The sequence below is a fragment of the Haliaeetus leucocephalus genome, unplaced genomic scaffold (assembly GCF_000737465.1).
Source record: "Haliaeetus leucocephalus isolate CR32 unplaced genomic scaffold, Haliaeetus_leucocephalus-4.0 Scaffold284, whole genome shotgun sequence".
Lineage (NCBI taxonomy): Eukaryota > Metazoa > Chordata > Aves > Accipitriformes > Accipitridae > Haliaeetus > Haliaeetus leucocephalus.
This window is the reverse complement of record NW_010972720.1, coordinates 5,722,244-5,739,625: the sequence shown is the minus strand read 5'-3', so window position 1 is coordinate 5,739,625 and position 17,382 is coordinate 5,722,244. Positions and strand designations below refer to the sequence as shown.

At 37.0% G+C, this 17,382-nt stretch overlaps 1 protein-coding gene across 1 annotated transcript in view; it reads right to left on the bottom strand.

Moving 5' to 3' along the window:
• TENM3 (teneurin transmembrane protein 3) overlaps positions 1–9,822 on the bottom strand; it is a 326,450-nt gene extending 316,628 nt beyond the window's left edge. The window contains 1 exon segment of the mRNA XM_010569981.1: positions 9,591–9,822. Within this exon segment, the coding sequence (XP_010568283.1) occupies positions 9,591–9,822 (232 nt within the window).
• Between the last annotated feature and the right edge of the window lie 7,560 nt (positions 9,823–17,382).

Here is a 17,382-nt window from a genome sequence, read left to right as displayed (position 1 = left end):
GGTCTTGAGAGGAAGGACAGAAGTGAAATTAAATGTACAGTAGGGTAACAAATTTGCTGGAAATGAAAGGACAAAGATTTTTTTAAAAAAGAAAATAGCAAATAGATGCCGTGGATGCTCCATAAAACTCTGATAAGAAGTGTACAAATGCTGTCTCCAGAAGTCAGAATGTTAGCTGGGTAGAATACAATTACACAAGAGAATGACTAATAGATGTGATACCATCCATTCTGTCACACAAACTTCACAATATATTCACTAAAAAGGAGTTTTCAATGCTGTACTTGCAGAGTTCTCTTCACTAGGATGCAAGAAATCGCAGTGAAGACTGACAAGTAACGAGCTTTGCCTGTGTTAACATTTTTTCTGATTTAGCGTAGTATTTTGTTATTACTTCAGCCTGATTTTCTCTTTTGTTTTTGTGAAAATTATCTGTGAAATTGAAACCATCCTAACCCACTGTATCACATTTTCCTCCTGTTTTTAATTCCTATGTTCTTCTCTTCACTCATCACAACCTTCTTCCTTGTCACCTCTTAATCTCTCTTTCTTGACCTTTCCGCTCTATGCACTTTTCCATCTTAACCTCCTTTTCTTGTCATTATCTGATTTAGAGTGGAGCCATACCATTCATATGAGAGACAGTTGCTTCTCCAATATATCCAGTAAACTACATAATAACAAACAGCATTAAATTATATTAAATCTTAGCAAATGTGCATGTAATTTTGAAGTGCTTGTTATTCCAAGCAAACATTAACCACACAGATCTCCCATTCCTTATGGGCTTTCAAAACCATATGGGGAGCTAAGTCATGGTCTCAGTGACTTCTAAAAGAGTTAGCAGCAGATACTGTGAGTTCTCTGAGCTGCACTTACTCTGCCACTCTTGCTAGAAGAGCTTTATGTAAGACTCAAAACCTGAGTCAATTCTATTAAAAAAAAACTACCAAAAACCAAAACCCCACACTTATTTTCTTTGTGGGAAATACAAGTATTTCAAACCTGATAGTTAAACCAGCCATGTATTTTTACTAGCATTAAATTATAGAATCACAAGGAGACATTGACTGAAATGCTAGCCTGGGAAAGTTTTTATTTTAAGAAACAGAGCAGAATCAATGCGAATGAAACACAGCATCTTCCTGCCACTGGTTTTCCAAATTATCGTTCAAACATGCAGACTCTTCTTTGCAGTATTGGAGACTTGTAATTTTATTCCCTGTTAGGCTTGAGGGTGGCAGGGGATCCTCAGTACTAATCCACAGACTAGAACATAAGAAGCACTTCTTAATCCAGTATAAGGATAATAGACTGTTCATCAAGCCCTTCTGAAGTTACCAGCGTAAGATTAAAGTCAGCTGAAGATAATTTCACAATTGCACAATTCAAAGCTTCAAGCTACAGCATCAGCAATCATGTTCCAGTAAATGATTTAATAATTCAAACATTATGGTTCCAAATTTGGGGATTTTATATAAAAGTCTGGGTTTATGACTATGATTACATAACATACAAACTAAATTAAGAGAAGCTGTCCAGATCATAGGCTGCAAGGAAAAAAAAAAAGAAAAAAAAAAAGAAAAAAAAGGATTCTGTGGATTTAAAAAAGAAATACAACTTCATGAGTAGCAAGGAACACAAAGTCTTGATCATGACCAGAATGACAGTATAGGCATTTTAGGCCTCTATCTTAATCTTTGGATCCTGGGACCAAATCATCAACATCTCAGCATCCATTTATTACAAAATACAAATAAAGCCTAAATTTGATAGATGTGAAGAAAATAGGACCCAAGGGTAAGCAATGTAGAGATGATGGATATCCAGTCTGCAAAGAGCCTACAACCACAGATCTGACAGGTATGAACTGCCACATTAAGGTCAGTATGATGCTAATGACATGACATACAGCTTGAAATAGGGAAAGAAGGTGAGGAGGAAGGAGGCAGCATGAAGAGAAGCACACAAAATAGAGCTCAGGCTCACTGCTATTCCTCCATATGGGGAGGAGAGAAAACTCCATCGTTACTTCTGCCTTTCCACGAGGGAAAGGCATGTCTGCCACCACAAGTGAACGGATAGACCCACAGAGGGATGTGTCTCACAGCATGGTAGAAAACTTGATTAGTTCAACAGGCTCTGAACTGGTATAAGAAAAAACCCAACACACCTATTCTGAGTAGCTCATATATTTCTATTTGTAGGATTTCATAAACAAGTATCCCACATGCATGGGAATCAGCTCTGCAATGCATGCACAGAATGAGGCATGAGGCGCTCAGACCATCTCTGTAAGTAAGTACAAGAAACAACAGAGAATACAGACCCAAGGATTTCTGCAGAAATGAAAACCTCTTTTAATCCCCCTTTCACTCACACTTCCCGTCACACCCCCCCAAATGGGTTTCCATTCTGTAAACCCCCATAATAAATGTAGCGTAGCATTGTCTTAATTTAGATTTTCTAGCAAAATGTCCATTATGCTGAAGACAAGAAAGGATTTACAACTCAGACATGTTTATGGCACTGCAAAGCAAAAAAGTAGAAACACAAAACTTGAGGCAAATGTGTTCCCTTGGCCCTGCCATTTCCTCTTTCAGCTTTAATAAGCTCAGTAACGCTGAGTACTGGCTCTCAAGCCAGCAAGTTGTGACATCTTACAAACTAATGTCAGAAAGTATCAAGGAACTTTCTGAGGAATTATTCCTATTTTACGTCTCTGCTTTGCCTTCTGCATTTATTTGCCAGTGATGGAATAAGCAATCACTCACAGCTTGGCCTATAGCCCTGACTCTCAGCCCTAAGCACTAAATCAACAGATAGGACAGAGGGGACTCTTCAGCCTCATTCATTCCTCTCCTCTCCCCATCTCTAACCACACACTCTACTAGCTTTATTCTCTCTATAGATGTTAACATGCTGAAGTCATCTTTCATAACCATGCATATGATCCATTTATCTCCCCAGTCCTCAGTTTAGTTTTTATTATGAACAGGAACAGCACATACATCTCAGTATATGAGCTACAGAAAGATGTAAGAGCAATTACAGACCCTCTGCAGTATCTTCCTTTCCATGAGGCTGAAAGTCCTTGTGAAGGCCCCTTGCTCACCTTATAAATCCTTAATTGTTATGATCAAGAACTTAATTCTCTTATTTTGCAACGGGACTAGTCCAAGACAAGGTTTTTACTCTGTGGACCAAGGCTGTGTAGAAATGCCTGATCAAGCAGTCTACTGCCAATAACCAAGGATGATTCTTCCCTGGAGAATCACAATTGCCCTTTGTCTCCAGATCTGTAGCTCATCTACAGACCATGACCCACAAGGGGCCAATTTCAACTAGATGAATACCCTAGAGCAAGTGCGCATATCACTGAACATGAGCTAAATATATTCCTAATCAAATAAAAGTGAAATATTTTTCTTAGTACCACTCTGTAGCTAATAGAATAACTTTAAAAGTCAACAGATCCTTATCACCTGGAACCTGAAAACCAATTAACTTCTTATTGTTGCTTTAAGAAGTAAGTAGTATAGCAATGAAAGATGATAATATTACTTAGCACTTGCAGCGCTTTTCATCTTCAAAGCATTTTGCAAACATAAACTAATTAATCTTCCCAACACGCCTGTGAGGTGGGTAAGTGTTATTATTCCTGTATTACAGAGGGAAAAAAAAAAAGCACCTTTGGCAGAAGGTTATGTGCTTAGCTCAAGGCCACAAAATTATTCAGAAGATACTGGCACTGTACGCTGCTTACAGGAGTTACCCACTCAAATTGGGCAGATACTGCAGGTGGCCGTGTTTTAGCATAACAAAAAAGCATCTGCCACGATGACAATCAGGACACATCTTGCACTGCAGCCAGGAACATAAAACACTAATTCTAGTATCTGCCTCAGATTTAGAGAGACAGCGCTTGCCATGTCACTGAATGGTGATTAATTTGCTCATCATGAGATCACAAAGTCACTTATTATTTCATACCTTCTTGTAAATAATCTGCAAAGCAGGCCGATTCAGTTCTATTGAGAATCACTTGCCTACTCAATAGTCAAAATCAGGTCATCTGTAAGGCATAGGTAGTGAAAGGTCAAAAATGGTCTTATATATATCTATCCTTCCATTGCTTCAGACAGGTAAGTTTAAAGTACTCAAGCTTTAGGTTTAAAAACATGACCATTTAAATCCTTTAATCCTACAGCTGACATTCATGGTGACTAAAAAGATTAAACATTTTGCTATCCAAATAACTCATTTTGAGCAGCTGGTATTTAAAAGCAATAGACTTTGGAGTCATACTATGTTAGGATAGAAGTTGCAACTAATGTTTCACGTTTGTGAAGTCTTAAAAATATATCCCTGACAGTATTTACTATCTTAAATAATAAAATAAAATTGTCAAAGCATACACATCACTGTTTCAGGTCCCTCCCACTGAATGGTGAGATTTTTCTAGCACCTAGATCTAATTGTCATGGGAGCGGCAGCTGAACAATAGCTATGATACATCCACACACTGTAACATACTATACACGGCTTTGCTTTTCAGCAAGCTGGTATCCGTGATCCAGCATACTATGAAAGAAAGAAATTCTTTTTCTTTGCTTGTTTGGTGAGTTCAGCCCCTCTTTTTTGCAGCTCCATGGAGTTATTAGGGTACTTAATCTAATTTAGGGATTTAAGTATTCCAGAAGAGTAAAGGTACAAAACCACACATACAAGTACTTTCTCCTGCAAAACTGAAAGGGGTAGCATGAAAATAAATTGTTGTTGAGGCTTGGCTGACAATGAATTGTTCTGATTGATAAACACAGTGAACTCATTCTCACTGCCAGCTAGAAGGGCGAAATAACTTTACCTGCAGGCTAAACCATAGTTGACTCAAGCTTTCAAAAAGAAAAAAATGTAACAAAGCCTGTACTACCTCATCTGGTCTTTTATTAGCAAAAGGTGTCCTGCAGCTCAGCTTTTCCATTCACACAGTTCACAAACAGTGCCATGATTATTTTGTATGAAAACATGAACACGCACAAATCTGCAGTGCATCTTGCCACCTGTGCTCGTGGGTCAGCCTCCTGCTCCTGTGCAAAAACTCACTGACGTGATACATGGATCACTCTATAGAATCACTATACTGTCCTGCAACAACAAAATTCTTTGAAATGGAACAATGACTACTTAAAAGGTATTTCGCATTTCTCTCTTCCCTTTAACATGTATTTGATGGTAAATAAAGTACAGTTTTTGCCTGCCTGTATTTTTCTTACTAACTAAAATAAAAAGTTTTTCAGTTCTTCTGAGACTAGGTTGGTTCATGATCTCCTTCAAATTATTTTAATATGGTTATATTATTACTTCCAATTATTTTTTCCAAATGTAATTTAAAAACTACTACTTAGTTTCTATATTTCTACAATCCTTCCTTCCCACTCCATGGTCACATCACACTTTCAGATATTTCTGCACAGCAGACTTCTATGTACTTTGTATTGCTTCACAGAGCAGTTTAATTTTGTAAACACATGGATTTCTCTCTGTACAAGAGAAATTCAGCTTTATAGAGTCAGCTTTAATCCTGAATTCAGCAAGATACTTAGGCCTATTCCAAAATACAAGCATTTAGGTTGCTGAATTCAATTAGAGAAGTTGTACTTTTAAATCAGGCTGCTCATTATAGTTAGATACCTCAAAGCATAAGAACATAGGTGTTGTCTTCCTCCCTTACACATAAATAGCAAACAATTTTATTGTAACACCTTGGAAAGTAAATAGTCTTTCATGGTGCTTCATCCACTGTCAAGGATGAGATTAGGTATCTTCTCAAAAATGCAATATAAAATTGAGTATATAGCTTAAAAATACTTTTAAAGAAAAAAGCTCATGGTCTTCACTTACATGGCTGGCTGCTGAGTTTAATTATTCACAGGCTTACCAATTTTTTTTTAATCTTATGTGGGGATTAACAACAAAGTGAAAATGAATAACTATATTAGAAGTTCTAAAAATGGTAGGCCAAATAATCCTCATCTAAAGAGTTTAAAAACAAAACCAGTTTTGCACCAGATGAAGGGGCTTGAGAAGAACGGAAGGAGACTACAATAGGTCGTATCCTTGTTGATGTTAATGGAAAGCATGTTGCCTAGATGAAGTTACAATTTCCTAAACAAGCATACCTGCTCTTCCAGTCTTGTCAACTGGGTTTCAAAATTAACAAAATAATCCCAGTTACATAATAATTTCATGTTCAAATAATTTACTAAATGTTTTAAGTGCTGGTTTTAGAATTACAATGACAAATATATGCATTTTAGGCTCTTATTTCCATTTATGCAATTAACCTTAAGCAACAGAAATTCAACAGATGAGGAAAAAGATTCTGTGACTGGAACTGACAAATCAGAGAACCTCTTCTCCACCAGCAAAGATCTCCTGGGATAAAGCTACCACTGAACAGGGCACACCTATCTCCTATGGCAGTATCCCTTTCTGAATTCCTCGCATGGGATTTTGGGAAGCAGGAAGCACAAAGACGCATACTGAGACAACTCAGGAAGAAGAGGTAGAAAAGTTCCGATTCATTAGCAGAAAGCTTTGAAGGGCTTTACCACAAAATATCAGCCATAAAAAAACGCACTGACATTTTAAAATTGTGCCACATTTCAGAGACTTGAGAAACTCAGGTAACTGCTCCAGCAGCTTTCCAGCAGACACTGGAAATTTGATATTGTTATTTTACACAGTCTTGGCAAAAAAAGTGAAACACTGGTCATGATTAATTTTAAAAATTAATTTCCAATTAAAGGTATTTATTGAAGCTTTTTTGCTTATAGATTTATTTCCTGTTGATTTAGCAGGTTAGAATGGAATTAGACTGTCAACAAAACCACATATCTGCACTCTATTTCTAGATGGAGGGGAAAAAAAAATAAATACAGGGAAGCGTATTTTATATATTATTTAAAAACCTTTGGAATGACCTTGAACACGTTTTCCACAAAATGCTTCCAATGCCAGAAGCAGTAAATTCTCTCAGTCAAAGATGAATCAAAGGAACACACTATCTAAGACTGCAAAACAAGCCCTTTATAACCTGACCCTATCAAACCTGCTGGTAGTCCCCAAAGGTGCTAAAACAGCACACATTAGAGGAAGCCAATAAGCCATACAAAAAGAATTGAAAGGACAATGAGGAAAATCAAATGGGCACAGATGACAGTGCTGAGACCACTGAAAGCTGAAGACGACACTACACATCCCAGACTGCCATTTTAGGCCTATAGATGTGTAATTTATTGCTTATTGGGCAATAAGCATTAGCTAAATATTATGTGCTTTTCTGAAGAAAATGAAGAGGAAAAAACCCCAAGCCCCAGTGCACCATCATATGTGACATGCCAGACCACTTAACTTCTTCCATTTTTTTATTGCTGCTTAAAAAGAACAGTACTCTATTTGGGGTAATAGTTTATGAATTCACTAAATAAATGGTGCCTATTTGGTATAATTTGTCACTAGTACTAAGGAAGTGTCTATAGTGCAGGTCTTAGAAAACTTCCTCTTGATTTTACCTCATTAAAGTAATGACATCAAGGTGACTGACAACTTCAAAACTAGAAAGTAGTGATGACCTGAAGTTTCAACACATCACAGAAACCAAAAATACACAGCAGAAAGCAGACAGACCACAGTAGCAGCAAGCCTCAGTTACACAAGCCTAAGAGAAATATTTTATTTCCCTTGCAAACATTTGTAGGCAAAAAAGTCAACACCATCTGCCCAGCTCTAATTCTAATGTAAAGTTATTCTACTTGGAACAAAGAAAAACCACCAATGGGGAAAATATTTTTAAACATTTCTAAAATTAAAACTAAAGACTTCTCACAAGGAGGAAGTTTCTTTTTCTACCCCTAAATCTATTCTTGTTTCCTCATAAAAGAGAAGATAGCTTTATACAGAAGACTGAGGCATAGGTTCACATAGCTCTTGGCCTAGCTTTATCCTTTTAGATAGCTGGGCTGCAGTACTCCACACATTTCATAACTTTTTTTTTTCTTCCTTATTTTAAGTAATTTAGCTGTGGAGATGTAGAAATGCCAATTCCAGAGACTACAGTTTTGAATCCAAAAGTGACGCATAAGTGCTTAACCCTAACTGAAGCCAAGTACAATCTCCCAGAATCACTGAGGTCCCAAGAGACCTCTCAAGATCATCTAGTCTAAACCCTCTGCTCAAGAACAGTCAGCTACAGCAAGTTGCCCAGGACCACATTCAGTCAGGTTTTGAGCATCAACATGGATATTTGGAGCTTTCATGTCTCTCCATTACTGGACTCAGAAATTCAACAGTGAGCTCTAACAATCTGTTAGCACTAGTCAGATATAGATATCCACTAAAAAAATCTCCCAACAAACCCAAATGCATTAACTGTGAACTAATTTACTTTACTCACTGTACAGTGTTCTGTTACTGTCCTTGTGAGCTAAAAGATAAAGACCCTGAGCTAATGCATTATTCGTATGCTCATCCATACATACTATGTTTCCCCAAATCTGTTTGTAGAGCTTGGCCTTCTTGGAACAGGTGTGTTTGTTTTTATTCATTTTGAATCTATTTACATTTTAGGTATATGTCCTGGTTTCAGCGGGTATAGAGTTAATTGTATTCCTAGTAGCTGGGACAGTGCTGTGTTTTGAGTTCAGTATGAGAAGACTGTTGATAACACACTGATGTTTTCAGATTTTGCTAAGTAGTGTGTAGTCTAAAGTCAAGGATTTTTCAGCTTCTCATGCCCAGCCAGCAAGAAAACTGGAAGGGCACAAGAAGATGGGAGAGGACACAGCCAGGGCAGCTGACCCAAACTGGCCAAAGGGGTATTCCATACCATGTCACATCACATCTAGTATATAAACGGGGGGGGAGTGGGGGCAGGGAGAATCGCCACTGGGGGACTAGCTGGGTGTCAATCGGCAGGTGGTGAGCAATTGCACTGCACATCATTTGTACATTCCAATCCTTTCATTATTGCTGTTGTCATTTTATTAGTGTTATCATTATCATTATTAGTTTCTTCTTTTCTGTTCTATTAAACCGTTCTTATCTCAACCCACGGGTTTTACTTCTTTTCCCGATTTTCTCCCCCATCCCACTGGGTGGGGGGGAAGTGAGCGAGCAGCTGCATGGTGCTTACTTGCTGGCTGGGGTTAAACCACGACAGTATATTAGAGTGGCAAACTTTTGGGCAATCTGTTAATGAGTTGAATTTATGCTGGGGGCCTAGTTTTTAGACTGTAAGGCCTGAATACTTCACACTTGAGTCTGCAATATTGTCACTGACCCATTGCCCAACATGGGCCATTTACTTAACTTTCCCGTGCATCATATATTATTTATTTCAAAGATGGTACACCATGCTTTCCCATCTTTGTAAAACATCTAGGGAGATACAAGTGAAGTGTATTATGTGTGTAGAGTATTACTAAAACTGATGAAACTGCTATAACAACATACTCTTCCTGCAGCAAGAATGCCTTGTTACTTGGTATTAATGAATTATACGCCCTGAATTAAAACATCTTGCCTACCTTGTCTGGTGTACTCATCTGCTTCTCTGTGGACCAAGTCTTTTACCCGGTTTCCATACAGCAGCCTAGAGGAGTCATGATCAAAAGCTTTCAAGGTTTCACTGGAGCTGTAAGACTTCTGCGTAGGCACTCTGCACTCCTCATTTTCTGCGGAAGAATTTGTGTAGCGCCGTTCCTTGTCCCGTCTGCTCTTTGTCAGGGAGCAATAAGGCCTACGTTCCTTCACATCCATACTTCATTCCTTCTCTGTGTACATCAGTCCAGCTTATTTGGAAGTCTTCTCTACATTCAGCTTACATTCACCTGAAACAAAATTAGAAAGACAACCGCTTATGTGTTACAATGTTCTCTAATTGCTGTGATTGCTTCCTAACTGTCTGGAAGAGAAAGGAAGATTTGATCAACGATGGGTGAGATGCACTTCTCTAACATTTGCAAGACTTCGCAGAGTTTCATGCACGAGCTACTCTGATCAAAAAAATTAGCAAAGAAATTCTTGTGAGTGACAACACAATACTTCTCATTGTTATACAACAGATTAGAAGATCAAAAGCAGACTGGGAACTGGGAGGAAAAAACATAGCTTTTCAGCTTTAAGAACATGTTACTCAACTAAAGTCTATCCGTAGGTAAGTTGTTTTCTCTTTTTCTGAGAGGGATGTATGCTTTAATGGCAAGTCTGACTTCCTTCTGCTTGTCAGAAACTTCTGGTTTTAATATCTCTTTTTATATACAGACTTCTACAACTTTTTATTGTCATTTCTATTCTAAGAAAATTGTTCTCATCGAGAACACATACACATAATTTCACAGCAAGCTACAAAAACATTATAGATGATATGCAGGAAGACTTCTCCAAGGCAGTATATTCTATACAACTTGTGCTAGAAAGCAAGTAACTATTTGATATGTAAATAACAGTCAGAAATAGTTTTCCCTTCCCTCAAATTTTTAAGGAATATTACAGTAAGAATCTTAGTTCTACTACTATTTATTTTTCTTTACTGTTCATTCCACTTAGTTTTCAAAACAAGTCTTCTCAGTTTTATCTCTTGGGTCCCGCAAACTTAACCAAAATATCTACATTTCTGACAGAGTAAGAAATAGTTTGGAAAATTTGCTTTTGTTCTTTAAAGAAAAGTGCTAAAATAGAAGAAGGAATATAATTTGTATCTTTAGCAGCTGCCAAAACATCCAAATAAGGAACAGTTTGGATGATTTTAATACTTTGCAACTGCACCTGTTAACTGAGGCCTTGGTATTTCTTGTTTAACACTTTATATATTAGGGTTCTCTCCTTTGTCTCAAGGAGAACTTTCTCCTGGGTGCTCCCCTCAATTTAAAGTACTGAAATACCACAACTGATTATTTTATGAAGTACTATCAGTCAAGTCCTCTGTGATGCAGAATTAAAATGACAGTTTACAGCATATATCACAAAGCAACAGCCAACTCCATTTGCACTCTGTTCAGCAAAACCAAGATTGTTTTAGAACTCGTCATCTATTTCATTTTAAACATTTAATCTCAAACTAATTAGTTGTCAGTCCTGAAAAGATTTTTAGAGAGTATTTAATTTACTACAGAATCATAATTCAAGTTTGCGAATGGCAGCTGGTCTTCTGTCATTCTGTTTTGAAATTCTCCGAAAAGCTTTTGCACACCTTGACCTGTGTGAATCTCAATTTATACTAAAAGACAAAGCTACAAAACCTTCCATTTAAGCAAACTCTCTTCTACATTTATTATCTTTTCAAATGCTAATTGATTAAGAAGCAATTGAATTATTTGTACATGATCAAAAACCTCTAAGTTTTATAACAGAATAGTTTATTAAATTTATGACTATTTAGATGTTTGCATGCCCATGTAGCATATCTTTTAAATTTATATGAAATGCTCAGACTTCAAAATATTTAACTAATGAATGCAAGCTCTTTCCATGTAAAAACAATATTCTAGACATTTTATAAACTTTGTGTTTTATTAACACTACACTCAATCATGATTTTAAAAATCATTGTTAGCTGATACACACAGGTATTCTTTTACAGTGTAAAGACTTCATGTGGAAGCATATCTCCCCTTTCATCTAAGTGTTTCATGACTTTAAAGGGCCACTAATTCCTAACATCTCTAAACTGTACCATGGGAAAACTGACATACACATCAAAGATGGAATAATTTTGATTTTTTTTCCAAGTTTCCAAGCTCTTTTATAATGTATAAAAAAGAAAAAAACAAACAAAAAAAACACCCCAAAAAACCCCAAACTCTTCTTTGCACAATACTTTGTTACTATACCAACCTAAAATCCTCAAAGATTTAATCTGTGCTGTAGCATGAGGAAGTACTGATCTGCTTCCCACAGAAGTCGATGAATTCAATAAAACTTCAAAAGGCATTTTTCTGGGTTATCTATTGCCTCTCCACGCTAACAATGAAAAGGTTAAAAAAAATACAAGCTGTTTAATAGCACCACATTATGGAGACACTTTAACAGTGATTACACTGCCACAATAATGAAGACTAGTGGATTTTTTTGTGGGCATTTTTGGGGAAAAAAAGAAAATTCCTGTAAGATTTAAGAACCTGATCTTTTTGAATCTGGCATTATACAATACACCTGTCTACCTTCAGTAACCTTTAACTTTAAAAATTAATAGTATCTCTCAGCAAGTTTTAGGAAACACTTAACATCCTCAGGCTCATGCCTCTGAAATTATTTCATAAGTGAATTAATACACATATCTGAAAGGAGACAGAATAAAAGCTATCTTAAAGATCTGTCTACAAATAAATGTTCTCTACCACGATCAGAACACAAACAGAAAGAGAGAACACAAACATATTTGCAGAATGCAGAAATAGATATCAGTGTTAATGTTTAAGTAGTAAGCCAGCAATGACAAGTCAAACAAAGGAAGACTTGCAGATGGCTTTACAAGATCAGAACCACAAGTCTTACTACTGCAGTGGGATGTTTTACAGTCTCAAGACTGTGCAGGACTGACTTGTCCCATCAAGAATTCCCCCACACCTTTTTAAAAAACCCATACAAACAAACCCTTAACTTTGGAGAAGTATTTTCAATTACTGAGAAAAACATTTTAAGAAAAAAACCCCGAACTGTCATTACTGCATCCGCTCAGCTCCTTTCTTACAAAGATCACTGTAGTAGCTCCTTTTGTATAAAGATCACTGTAGTTAAAATATTAACAAGTTTTCCCACTCAAATCTTCAGATTTAAATGAACCACTGTTGCACAAATTTGAAGATATTTCATTTTTTCTTCTCCTCTGTTTCCTATAACATAAAAGCTGCATCCCAGGGGGAGTTACCCGAATGCACTGACTAGCTTTCTTTTACTATGCCTTAGAAGAAGCTTAGGCGAAATAGTGTTAATGAGTACAATACTCAAGGGAACACAGCAACTAATTTGACGCATGAACAGTTTTTTTGACAAATCAGATTAAAATTTTAAACCAAATAAAATTAAATTTATTTTGTGACATGTTACAAAAACACTTGCCTTCATCTGCAAGTAATTTTTGCCCATATGTTAATATTTATGGTCCATCGAATACCTTCGCTCCAATTAAATGAAAGAATTTTCACAGAGCAATATTTACAAAGCTATTGAACTACTAACTTGCCCACTCACAAAAGAACATCAAAACAGCCATGCTAAATACTGATACATGTTATATTACAACACTAATGTGAAACAGCCTGCATATACTGAAGAAAATAGAAAAAGATTTCACTGGTGCATGACACTACTTCAAGTTTCTGTCTACTGCTTTTCTAAATATAAAAACTGAGGATGCTCATCTGTGTCACTGAGCATTGGGATCTCCTGTGACCTCTTCAGTGATCTGTCGAATGTTACAGGCTCATATCTGGATTAAACAGGAGAGCGTACGCTAATCACCAGACTGACATGTCAGCTCTTATATAGTCATGCCCATCCCATTTGTGTACATAGCTTAGCTGTCTGCAGCCTCAGTCAGACTGCACTTTCTCAGTGTCACACCGAAGTTTAAAAACAGTTCAAAACCGTAAAGAGGAGATGCCCATTTTTAAACTAATACTTACATATTTCTTTTAACTTAATTTATAAGGGAAGCAGCAGAACCAGAGAAGTATTTCTCACACATGACCAGGTCACGGGACCAGGGAGCTCATTCGCTTATGTGCCAGGCTACTTTGAAGAGCTCTGACATCATTAGTACAATATTTAATTACCAAGTCAGATAAGGTACATACAAATAATGATTAAAACAAGTGAATTATCAAAATTCTTTCTTTTACTCTAAGTGTTGTAGAGAGCTGTCGTGTTTTAACCCCAGCCAGGAACTAAGTACCAGGCGGCCATTTGCTCACATCTCCCCAGTGGTATGAGGAGGTGAATCAGAAAAAAAGTAAACCTCATGGGTTGAGATAACAACAGTTTAATAACTACAATAAAATATAATATAGTAATAACAAAAATAATATTAAAATACAATAATAATAATTGTAATGAAAAGGAATATAACAAAAAGAGAGAGAAATAAAACCCAAAACCAGACAAGTGATGCCCAATACAATTGCTCACCATCCCCAGGACAGCCTTTCAGCAGTTCCTCTTAGTCACCTACTACAAGGTGAAATAAAGTCACTGTAGTGAAAAGGAAAAAAAAACAGTTACTTACCTTTTTTACAATAAAGAAGCCTCAACACTAAAGCCTTACACTGCAATATAGGAGAAGTACAACAGACATAAAATGTAGTATATATTTTAATTGCCAAGATGTAAATGAGGCTTTAGGGTCATGCTACAGAGTGTTATCTAAAACACCCAGCTACAAGTTCAGCATGCTTGCAGGCCTTTTAAAAACTGTTATAGAAAATTATTGCATTTAATTCATCAGCTTCAACTCCCAGTTCCCCAAAGGGTTATTACAGTTTGGCAACAGGATGGCAATACTGCCTAACGTACACAGTGCTCCCTGCCCATCTCTCACTTGGAGAACCTTCTTCCAGCACAAAACCTGGTGAACAACAAGGTAACTGATTAAGAAGTCTAAATATACCTCAATATTTTATGCCCTTTTTTATCTAAAAAGCTACATAGGGACAAAGTAGTAAAAAGGTAAGAAATAAAAGATGTTTGTTACCAAACTGAAGAGATAATTGTATAGAAAAAGATTATATCACTGCTTGGGTCGATTTATAGATCTACTGTAGTGTGTATTATATTCCCTTTCAATGTGTATATCCATTTTAGACATCTCAAAACATACAAAGCAAGAATGGAACTAGTTCTGAGAATAACAAGAGTCATTATTTTAATATATACAGTGCTGGATAGAAAAGGTTTTGAAAGTGAGAGGATAAAACTTGTAGATTTCATTGTTACAGAAGAACAGTAACAGAGTACAAAATACTGTTATAAGGAATGCCAAACAAGGATTTTATGGGCTGCCAGTCAAGACGGTGCCTATTCTCAGCATTGACAACAGTTGCTGAAACTAACATCGAAGTAGTGCTGCTGAATAGATACATTACTGCAAGTGTCATTATTTTAATTTAATCATAATTCCCTTTTAATCTGTAATTGTTTACTAATGTAAATATTATATCAGTTACAATTTGCACTAGGTATAGTACTTGCCTGCCTCTTCATAGCAAAAGAACAAAGCAAATTCAGCTGACAGACATAACAAGTAGATTAAAAAGCCTAACTGCAATATGCAGAAATTAAGAAAATCTCCTGTCCACAAAAAATACTCACAATTCACACAACTAATCACCCATAAAACCTATTACAAACAAATACTAAGAAAAACCTCAAAAGGCATAAAAGAGTGATGAAATTTCCACTTCAACGGCTGATAAAGTGAGATATGTCAGAAATCAACTGAGCTGGAAAAATGACACTTTGAAGAGGTGCTTAGGATGATCTGTAGCCACGGTGTGCCATTAGTCAAACTGATGACTCTTAATACATGGACATTTCAGGTCATCATATCTAGAAACTCACTTCTTAATATTAAAAGTCTGTCTTCCAGCACAGAAACTAGAGAGGATGCATCTGAAGTCAGCATTCTTAAGAGGGAGTGGGAAACAGATGGCCTGTCAGACAGACAGTTCACAAACTAAAATTTAAAAAAAGCCTCCTTAAGTCACTAACTAGCCCTATGTTTTAGAATTAAATTACAAATGAAAAAGAAAGGGGGGGGGAGAAGAACGAAGAAAAAGGAAGACCAGTAAAAAATATTGTGTATTCTTCAAGCATTTTTCTGCATCCGTCAGGGGAACAGAACACTCATATCTACCATCACCACAGGATGTAATGTTAATAAAAGGGTACTTTACATAGTCTATCTAAAAATCTCGACTTCATTAGAGTCAGAATAAACAACAAATAAACGTACTCCATGTTCATTATAAAAGTTTCTTGCAGCAAAAGTCAGGAAAATTAGCAAGATAAAGAGTTCTGTGGGGTCCTGGTTAGTCACAGGGGTTGATGTTTGTGCAACAATTTCGCTGCCATTACTTAAAATTGAAACTGGGGGCAAGAAGAAAAAAAAAACCAACCAGGGAAAACATCTCATGCCTTCCTTCATATGGGCAGAAAGAGATGATGCACCCTGTGATGATGGGAGCGGAGGGAGTACTTCTCTGGATGACATTTTCCTGTGAGGGTACAAAGACCATACAGCAGCATTTGAGATGGAGCTACAGCTATTTCTGCTTGCTGGAAGCCCTCCACACAGCAAGGCTGCAAACCTCCAGAAGAGAAAACTGAAAATAGCCATAAGTTGGCTATGCATGCATACAGCCTGGGGCTGTGCTGGCTATTAAGTTGCCAAGCAGGCCCTGCAGAAAAAACATAACTTGCAAAGAAGGAGGGCTAAGACACTGGCTAAACTACTTTGTGAACATGAACAGCCTCTTCAGAGGAACTCAGTACAGGGTTACACTGACAAGTTCTGTTTCTCCTTGGGAGGAATGGTTTGCAGGAACTGTCATGATCTCTGATCTTGAGAGCAAGTGTCTGCCTCTAATTTGGGGGATTTGAATAAGATGTGTTTTATCTTGAAGGGCTGAGAGCGCTAAGTGAGAAAGAGAACACGAAGACCAAAAGAGTGAAATAATGTGGTGTGCTCCTGTAGAAAGAATGAGGGTGAGAATATGTAATGAAAAGATGGAGAGGCAAAGGAAGTTAACAGAGCAGAAATGCTGCGGTATAAAGAAAAAATGAACACCAAGATGAGCTCAGGACAGAAAGCGGAGGGAGACAGAATCATTAGCGCTCAGTATGGCAACACTGGGGAGGAGAAGTGGCACAGCAAGCCTAGAAAGACAGAAGAGTTTAAAGAGGAAAAAATGAGCACAGGAAGAGAACAAAGAAAACTTCAGAAGGGAGAAACTTTGTACTTCATTTACTTCAGAGCAAAGTAATAAACTCTGAGAGAGTCAGCACTGGGTAATTCATTATTCAGCAGCAACTATAAAGGCCTAAATACTTTCCTCCACTCCTTTAAACTTAAAATCCATTCTTTATGCCATCATCTCCTTCCCTCCCCATGTCTTACGCAATTCCCCTTCCTCCATGTTCTTACTCAACCTATCTCAATGGTCTCCTGATTTATGCGAGTATAATTCCTTCTTGAATGGTATCTCCCAAGTTTACTTTTGCACCTGTTCAGAGCTCTTCTGCATAGTCCACTTTTGTTCTGGAACAAAGCCACAGAAATCTAGGGATTTTTAAAACTAAAACATGTGGGATGGAGAACCTGAC